We start from the raw sequence: 10,000 nt of genomic DNA on the forward strand, positions 1-10,000 counted from the left end.
GAGGGGGGGGAGGGGGCATGCAAGTAATGACCAAGTACTAGAGGCAGAAGTGTGGCAAATGATAAGAACCACTGGTTTAATCTTCCTGGTTATAGTTTAAGTTTGATTTAAATACTTGACATTTAGGATTAGTTCAGAATTATCCTTGCAGTTTACTATGATTATCGTTATGCTGTGTTGTCTGTATGAAGTGTATTTCACAATATGGGTAACACTAATAATTATACATACATTTTTTTACACTCTACTATTGTAGAGTGTAAAACTGCTATAGTAGTAATTTGATAATGTTGTATAATTGTATTTAGAATTCAAATATACTAGAAGACACTGAATAAGTATTTGCATAACTTTTAGTTGAGAAATAACATAGAGGTGAAAAGAAAAAGAAGAAGAAAAAAAATTGTGTTCTACGGAAGTTTGTTCCACTGCTTTTAAACTGTTTAAAAAAATAATTGTACTTCTATAAAAAGAGGAAATAACACAAAAAATCTTTGATATTAAACATTTAATAACACTGAAATTGATATTCACTCTACAAGACTAATCTCATTTCTATACAATAGAAAAACCTGTAAATTTTCTTCAGGGAATGTAATCTTAAGAAAAGAGAGAGAAAGAGACAGAGAGAGAGGGAGAAGTGAGAGAGAGGAAAAGAGAAGAAAACTGAGAATCAGGAAAGCAAGAATACTTTTCCATGAGCATTTGTCAAGCATGAGTTCCAATTTAATTTTTCATGGGAAAGAATAAGAAAGAAGAAATTGATAGTAATAATAAAAATGAAAACAAGGCAATTGGTAGTTGGGATTCATGCTTGTGTTCATAATTACACTCTCCACTTTATGTACTTTGAAGGTGGATACACACTTGACATAGAAGTTGCTTTTTTAATTCAGGCCTCTAACCTCACTGGTTCTCTCATCCACTCTGGGTTAGAGAGCTCTGCATTTGGACACATGACGATAGCTGCTCTTCTATCACCAATCAAGGCGCAGCATACCGCACACACATCACTCTGTTTGTGCATAGTCATTATGCTATATTTTGTACATCAGTCCTTAACCACTCCTTAAAGAGACAATCGGCAAATAAATAAAATACTGGTGAACGTACGCCATACAATACCATGATAAAAAATGACACAGAAGTTGACGCTATTTGCGCGTGCCCATTAGCGCCTCGTCCATGAGGTCGTCATCGATAATGCATGAAGAAGGTGATGAGGCTACCGAGTGGGGCGAGATCATGTTCAGAGGGGATGCCACTGGATGAGGCGAGATCATGTTTAATGGGGAGGCAACTGGTGCTGGGGACTTCACAATCTTGAAGGACATGGAGGGTGAGGAGGGGGGGTAGCCTACTGTCGGGGTTGTTGTCTTGGGGGGAGGAGGCTGGCTCATGGCAAGGCTTGAGGGAGGGGGGCCTGGCATGCTTGCAACAAGGCTCTCACTTGACTTGGACTTGTCATGGAGGTCCAGACTTGAGCCAGAGTTGTGGTCAATGCCATCCGCAGACTTGTTAGAGGCAGAGTGCGGGGGCGGTGGCTGGCGCGGGGGAGGGATGCTGGAGTTGAGGCTGGCTGAGGAGGAGGTGGGTGTCAGGGATGGCACTGGGTCTGAGGGAAGGTGATCTGACGTTGTCATGGCCCCACTACTACTTGAACTAACAGATGGCCTTGGCAGTGGCAGGGGAATGTCTGACTTGGGCTTGGTATCCTCCTTTGCCTCCTTGCTGGGCTTGAACTGGGGCTGCTGGAACACGTCACGCTGCCGGATCATATCACTCGATGATGACGGAGCAGCCTGGGTGCCAGAACTTAAACTAGACACAGAAGTGGAGAGTTTAGTGGAACCTGTCAAGCTATTGTGGTGGCCCACACCCCCTTTCTCAGAAAAACTATCAGACAACTTGTTTGACACTGAAGAGTCTGCAGTTGTGCTATGAGTGGAATCAGCTTCAGCCTTGGTGGTGCTGGATTTCTCAATTTTATCTCCTGATTCGTTCTGAAATACCGACTTGCTTAATTTGTCTATGCTCTCTGACGACTCCAATTTTCTATGACTTGACACCTGTGACAAACTGTGATCATCTTTTGACACCGGTTTAGTAAGGGAACTCTTATTAGAGGGGCTGTCTTTCTTGCTATCTGACGAGCTGTTCAGCGATTTGGCTGGGGAAGTTTCTTTGGGTCTGGGCCGTTCCCCAGAACTAGAACGGTCCTTTTCCCTATCCTTGTCCTTGACCCGTTCTCTCTGGTACTGCAGGGGGCTTGAGTGGACCCCTGGTAATGTTGTACCAAGTGGAGAAACTGCTGTTGCCGTTACATTTGACACAGATGATGGAGGCAACTTGGGGATAGGGGGAAGGCTGGAAATGGACTTTTTGGAAGCTGGCCCACTTATAACTCCTGGTTTCAAGCCTGATGGAGACTTTGAGAGTGAAGGCTTAGCATTGGGTGAGGAGGAGGATGATTTAGAGAGGTTGCCTTCCTTCATCTTGGCCTTGTTGATAGTGAGCTTCAATCCTGTGGAAGGTTTGACAGTGAACTCCTCTTTCTTGTCTCCTGTTTTCTTGCCCTCTCCTGCTCCTGTCTTAGATGATTCTTTGTCATCCTTCTCATTCTTCTCGATAATAGTGACAGCATCAGCAGTGCCTCCCACACCTGCTCTTAGCTTATCCACAATGTCTGACAGACTGGAACCTTTCCGATTCTTGGGCGGGGATGCCTTGGCCTTGTCCACTGGGAACGATGGTGCTTTCTCATCCATCGAAGTTGATGATGTGTTGGACTGTGAGTTTGCCAGGAAGGAGGTGGCTAATGAAGAAGATGAGGATGATTCACCTGTGGACACCTTCGTGATTGTCAGAGCATCACTTAAGCTGCTTTTTAACTTCTCTGTTCCACTTGAGGATGAACTGGATGACACCTTTGGCTTGGAAAGGGAGGATGAGGAGCTGGAGGAGGAGGAGGAGGACATTGAGGAGGAGGAAGAAGAGGAGCTGGAGGGCAGGGGCCGGGAGGGGCTAGAGCTGGAGCTTCTCTCCTTATCCTTGCTCTTGCTGAGTTTGGGAGAGAGAGATGGCTTGGAAAAAGTTGGGGAGGCAGACTTCAGCTGAGTCATGCTGGGCTTCCCGAGGCTGGTATGTTTGGGGGACATGCTGGGGTGCTTGGGGCTCCCTGTGGAGGGCTTGGGGCTGCTCCTCCCCTTGGGCGAGGAGGAATGGCTGCTGCTGCTCTGGTTGGGGCTGTAGATGACCTTGTTTGGCTTGTGGGTGGGACTCACGGACAATTTATTATGGATCATGGATTTTGTCATGCCAGGCGACAGTGATGGCTTCTTGGAAGGGGACTGGTAGGGAGGGGTGCTAGGCTTGACTGTGATGCCCGTGAGCCCCGACTTGCTGCCACTCTCGCTCTTAAACTTCTCCAGCGATGATATGGGGGAGTGCTTTAGGTTGCTGCTAATGATCTGCACCTTTGAGGGCTTACTACTACTGCTACTGCTACTGCTGGAGCTGTTGCTGCTGGGCGAATCGTCCCGCTTCCTCTTCTTGTCCTTCCGATCCAGGTCCTTCTTGTCGCGCCGGTCCTTCTTGTCCTTGTTCTTGTCATCAGCCGACTTAATGACGGGAGTGACAGTTATGGAGGAAGGGATTGAGATGGGTGTGGTGCTGCCCGGGATAGGGATAATTTCAATTCCAGGCCGCTTCAGCAGTGCCGCACTTAAAGAGGAAGAGCTATGGCTGCTGCTGCTGCCACTGCCACTGCCAGACTTCTTGCTGGAGCTTTCTGTCTCCGTTAGGTCTAGCACGATTGGCGACTTGCGTGAGTCGGGCCCATCTGTCCGGGGTTTCTTCACTTTCTTGATGTCCTTACTGTCTTTGTGGGAGTAGGAGTTGATCTTTGCAAAGTTGGCAGCATTGGCAGCCCCATACACCTGCTCTCTAAGGGCAGCAAGGTCAGTGGTAGCGATGTCTGTGGTACCACTGTCACTGGATGATCTCCTCTTGTTGAAGATGGTCTGTAATTTCTCCATCTTGACATCCCTGCGCTTCATGTTGTCCACAATGGCTGGCACGCCCTCACCCAGGTAAGAGTCGGAGCTCCTCTCATCCAGGTCGATGACCACATCGTCCCCATACTTGGGGCTCTTGCGGTCCAGGTCCAGCCCCGGTTTTTTCTTCCGGACTTTTGCCGGTTTAGCATCACCTAAAAAAGGCTGGTTGAGGTTGGGTTTGTGGCCGACAGCACCCAGCAGAGCCCCATATCCCAGGGGAGTGCCTGCCTCCTGCACGGCATTCCCCAGAGCGGCCAGGGGGTTGGTGCTGGCATCGCCCCCTCCTGAATGATGGTTGGATGAGGGGAATGGCCCATTGTAGTAGCCATGTCCTGGGGCTGTATTGGCCACCACGTTGTTCAAGTTGTTGACATGTGGTGCCATCAGCTGGTCCCTGCGCATACCCAACTTATCATACTCATTCAACAAGAACTTGGTGTTCTGGTTGAGGTCTGAGTTGAGCTTTCCACCTCCCATCATCACAGCTGAGTCACCCCCTGTCACTGCATCCTTACGCTCCTCTTTGGCCACCTTCTTCATCACTGCACGCATCGTTACCGGGATGGATAAACACCTGGGAGTACAGAGGACAACATGCCTAAGATGGTCTATGATTAACCACATATTAAAATCTAATTTGCTAAGAAATCTTTACGAATTAAAGCTGCATAATTAACTGTAATTATTTTTTTCATAATCACCCATATGAGAAACCAAACCAAACCCAAGAAAGTATTTCATAGCTCCGAGGTGATGCGATCATCAAGTCATACAAAGCCCTTGGAGGGTGATTTGAGTCAGTGTGTATTTAGAAAAGGGAGCTTGCATTATTTCTATTAATAAATGAGTGTGGAATGTACTGTCCATGAGCCATGACTGGAAGAGCATCAGCTCTAGGGAAGACATTATTTCCAAGCTTAGGATCTTATTCCTGGCTACCATGACTGGTAATGCAAGGTGTATTACAGAAAATTGAATATTACAAATTGAATATTACACAAATAATGAAGTGCTACTATAGTAATTGTTCCTGAACAGAGCAATAATATGGAGCCTGTGCAAATAAAACCATATATTACCATATTCATACAGTATATTAAATGACAATACTTATGCAGAAAAAGAAAATATTGCAAAGGGGAGGCAAAGAGTATTGAAACTGCAAAGTGTTTGTGTGGGCCTGGCCTACCTACAAGCCACACACCTGGGAGAGTTGCCAATCAATTAAGCCTAATGGCCAGATTTTAGGCCACATGCAAGCATACAAAGGCACCCAGATCCAACAGGCTAACATTACAGTAATAAAAGGCCCCTTCCTTCTTATCCCACATCTGAAGTGCTTACCTCTGCAACACCTTTGTGGCGTACTCCTCGGAGCAGAAACCTGGGTCGGGGGTCAGGGTGTGCAAGCGACAGCGTGCATTGCAGAGGTCTGTGAGATCAATTTCTGCTGTGGCTGTGCTCTCTTCCTGCGGATGCTCGAATGTGACAGATATGTATTCGTGGCTTGCAGCTGTCACTTCAAACATGTATGCTGAGTCTGGGTCTGAAAGCAAGTTTTTTGGGGAGTAAGTTAGAGTGACTGAAAGGTTACACGTATGTGTATGTATCTGTGAATAAATGCATATGTTTATATGTTCAGCACGGAGATGTTTGCAAAATATCCTGTGCAACATATTCAGCAGGAATTCAACTCAGTTGTAGACTAGCTTGAGAGATGATTGGAGTTTTGTGCAAAGAAAAAAAAAAATTACCATCTGGATTATGCAAATCAAATGGCAAATATGGACATTGGAAATTGGCCAAAAACCTAAAATATGCATATGCATAAAATGTGTAAATAAGTTTGCAAATAGGAGGAACAGAGTCTTGCTACCGCACGCGTGTTCGCATGTGCCTGGTCTTCAAGCAGGCAACCGGCAGAGTGGCCATTCAAGTAAGCCTAATGCCCAGATTTTTGGTGATGCGATTGCTATGACACAACTGGATCCAAGGGGTCACAGTATAAACAATTGATCCCTATGTACCTTTTAAAAAGCAGTTGACCCTGATACCAAAAAGTGATCCATAAATACAATGTACAGTCAAAGAACATTGGCAAATTATTTCTGAACACCCTATCTGCTGAAATTGCTTACATTTCATATTTAGCTCTTTTTGCTACTATTCCCCCTCTACAAAAATTAAAATTATGAATAATGAAGTCACTTCCTTCTACTATTACAAATGAATACACATTTTCTCTCATTTTTGCTCATGTGTAGGGGGTAACTGTGATAACTTTTACTTTATTTGATGCTCCATACGATATCTGGTGCATAAATCAAGATCTTGAAATATTGAAGACCAAAATCTGTCCTGGTAAGACTTGGAAAATCTGGCAGAAAAGCTGGAAGAAATTGACAGTAAGGAATTAACCACCAAAACAGTCCTTCTCTCTTTTTTCTTTTTTTACTGCTACCAAAACCAGACCTCAGTGACTAACTGTCCGTCTCCAAGGTCACAAACCAAAGGCAAACTCCTCACCTTGCTTACTGGCTGGTCTCACGCACGATGAGATAAGTGCATTGAACGCTGCCTGCGCTCTGAGGCACATGAGGATGTTGGTGATGTGTGTAGGGTGTGTGAACGGGATGGAGCTCACCATCACCCCCGGCAGATCCCCGGAGCTTGTCATGAAGTAGCAGTGTTGCTGGTCTGGCAGGGTCTGTGGGCAGAGGATCGAAAGTTGTATTAGTTGTTTTTTTTATTATTTTCTTTTGCTTTTTTCATGCTGCTAGAAAGAGCCACAAGATGTCTAAGCACCTTACCCAATAAGCAGACTTTCTTTGGATTTCTTGGGTTAATGTCCCAAGCAATATACTGGAGGTTATTTGTCACCCAATTATTTAGCTATTTATTTTTATGATCCAATTTCTGCTGGTTGGAAGATGATGACAAAAATAGGAGGAGGAGGAGGAGGAGGAGGAGGAGGAAAAAGAAAAATAGGAGGAGGAGGAGGAGGAGGAGGAGGAGGAGGAGGAGGAGGAGGAGGAGGAGGAGGAGGAGGAGGAGGAGGAGGAGGAGGAGGAGGAGGAGGAGGAGGAGGAGGAGGAGGAGGAGGAGGAGGAGGAGGAAAAAAATAAAATATGGGGGAGGTAGAGAAAGATGTAAAAAGTAGTGGAGGAAGAGGAGGAGGAGAGAATGTAGGGAGAGGGGGAAGGAAAATTACAAGGAAGAGACAGAGGATGACACGGCAGTAACAAAGAAGAAGAAATAAGACTTACGTAGGAAAAAAAAAACTACACCCAAGAAGAGATGGAAAAAAAAAAAAAGAAAGGAAGAAAGACAAATAAAAAAAATATGAAAGAAAAAGGCTAATAGAAAAATGCGAGAAGAAAAACAAAAGAAAACACCACAAAATCCTCACCACAAACAAGCCCCTGTTGCTATTATACTCGAACTGGCCATCAGTGGCCTGTTGCACAATGAGGGAGATGAGCGACTGCTGGTTGGACAGATCCACGCAATCCAGGCAGGTCACCTCATTGATGCGCTGGATCAGAGCCAGGGACACAGGCATGGGTTTTCGGAGTTTGAGTGAAAAGCAGGCGGGTAGTGTCATGCTGTTGTCGTTGGTCAGCCCCGAAAAGGATGGCAGTCTGTAATAAATATATGAGTCAATAATAAAATACTCTATTATATATAGAGATAAACAAATATATGAATGGCTTGATTTAAGAAAAAAATTTAGTGTAAGGAAAAATTACATTGCTAAGCTTTGTTCCTATCCTACCATTGTTTCATCTATACTTCAGACATTATACAACACCACATACTATCTTTTATTACACATGTTTTTTTATTTGTACTGACATAAGACTTAAATGTCATAATACTGGCAATGGTGTATCAGCTGATACCCTTAGAAGATTTACCTAATTTTCACATTTTCCATATTTTACTGTAATATTTACTGTGTCCCTTCACTATGATCTATTTACAAAATCTAATTTCTACCATTTAAGATTTTCAGAATGTTTAGAATACAGATGATAATAATGATAATGTGGGCAAAGTACAGATGATGCTTAACCTTGATAAAGTTGCCAAATTCCTGTGAACCAGAGGTGATCACTACTAGAGGTAGTTGGGGTCCATATCACTCATAGTAATAGAGAATCTTGAAATCTTGAACACTTGGTTAGCCTACTTGAGCCACTGAGCATACTAAGTATAAAACTGTTCATCATAGCACACAAGGTAAAGTCTGTTATGTGTGGTCACATGGCTCATATCATGATATATGGCTGATATCTGAAATTCAAATACTTTGGTGCAGTGGGACCGATACATGATGCGGAAAACCTGAGAGAGTATTGTATCATAATGCTAGGAGACGTGGAAACTAGGAATGCATAAAAAAAAATATTCAAACCTCCATCTTCCTATCCTAGACTTCAATAATGGCAAGAAACAAGGCCCAAAGGATGTTGCAACTTTCATATATCTGAGACCCTTACTTCTTGCCATTAGGCTGTTTTGTGATGATCATGAGTGTGGTGGTTTGGAGTTTGTGGGAGTTGGATGCATCAATATTGACTGTGACATAGTGCGACAGGTCCCGCGATGATGGGGTCTCTGTGGTGAGGGTGATGGAGCGTCCAGCCTGCACATCCAGCAGCTCATAGGGGGAGACGAAATACACTAGGCGCATGGCATGACCTGTGGCAAATGGAAAAAGGCATGGTACATGTCAATAATAGCACTACAGAGATTAAGGCCATTTTTGCTAATATAGAAGCTGGCAAATTGTTGAGATGCTGATAAGTACTATCCTGACTTTAATTCATCTTTAGTAATTAAATAATTAAAATTTTGAACTTTAATAAAATCATATTCAATATCTATTTCTGAACATTATTTATTTCTTGAGAGAGACTGAGATAAAGATAGAGAGAGAGGAAACTTCTTTGTAATATTAAATCACAAAAAAAATTAATTTGTTTCTTCTTCAGAAGGCTGGCTCGCAAAAATGCAAACTTAAGGCCAAGTCACACTAGCTCATTTTGTGATGTCACAAGCATGGTTAATACAAGAGGAAGACACAGGAGTTGTAACCTTTCCTTCCTCAACATGCAGACTCTCACCTCCTCTTCTCCTTTGCAAGAGACCGACAGGGGATTTAAGGACCAACTTGTAGGGGTCTGTGAGAGTCTCCTGCGCCAACTCAAACAATTTCGTCAAATCGGTCTCCAAGGCCTGAGGAAGAGAGGGATGACTATTGAAAAATGAAACAATGATAGCAATAACAAGGGCAAGATAAAAAAAGAAAAAAAAATAGTAATAATCAGGCATTGAAATGGTCAGGTCTTGTTAATCTATTATGGTAATCACTATGATTAAAAGCACAAAAACAACATTTTGTAGTGTGTGCTACTAGGATACATCCTATATTATACAAGCTGGGTGAATACAAGATAAAATTTATATGAATGGTTCTGGTACCTGCATGTGTTATACTCACTGAAGCACTCCTGGTCAGTTGCACAGTCTCTTTCCATATGAAACAACATAATTTGAACATCCAAAATGTATTATGGAGCCTCTTTCTTACCCATTTTACCAATTTAAATACCATCATCACCACCACTACTGTATTAAACCATTGTTACATCTATTATTATAGTTGTTTACATGTGTGCACATACATCTCTTTTATCTTGTCTATGTCTGTAAATGTTGAGTGAGGACTGATATCTGCAGCAGAATCATGTGAGTTCACTCTGGCTCCTCCTGGCAGTTGTGCTTCTCTATTATAGAAAGTGGTCAGCTAAGTGTTTTGCTTGTGCCTACATTTGTAAAAGCTTGTTTAGTGAAATGTTTGTCCATGTGGAGTTTGTATGCCAGGTATAGCACTGAGTTGCCTGTGTTAGGTAGTGTGGTGTTGGCATATGTGGAGA

General features: G+C 43.5%; 1 protein-coding gene across 2 annotated transcripts in view; it reads right to left on the bottom strand.

Annotated features, from left to right (window-relative positions):
• Window positions 1–493: 493 nt before the first annotated feature.
• The window catches only part of LOC119597438 (mediator of RNA polymerase II transcription subunit 1-like), a 17,506-nt gene continuing 7,999 nt past the window's right edge, over window positions 494–10,000 (bottom strand). For both annotated transcript variants that reach the window (XM_037947008.1, XM_037947010.1), the window contains exons 6-11: window positions 9,188–9,299; window positions 8,561–8,762; window positions 7,468–7,699; window positions 6,585–6,765; window positions 5,403–5,604; window positions 494–4,632 (exon numbers count right to left, since the gene is read on the bottom strand). In XM_037947008.1, coding sequence (XP_037802936.1) covers window positions 1,155–4,632; window positions 5,403–5,604; window positions 6,585–6,765; window positions 7,468–7,699; window positions 8,561–8,762; window positions 9,188–9,299 — 4,407 coding nt within the window. In that variant the 3' untranslated portion in view covers window positions 494–1,154. The remainder of the gene's footprint in view (window positions 4,633–5,402; window positions 5,605–6,584; window positions 6,766–7,467; window positions 7,700–8,560; window positions 8,763–9,187; window positions 9,300–10,000) is intronic.

The sequence above is a fragment of the Penaeus monodon genome, chromosome 39 (genome assembly GCF_015228065.2).
Source record: "Penaeus monodon isolate SGIC_2016 chromosome 39, NSTDA_Pmon_1, whole genome shotgun sequence".
NCBI lineage: Eukaryota > Metazoa > Arthropoda > Malacostraca > Decapoda > Penaeidae > Penaeus > Penaeus monodon.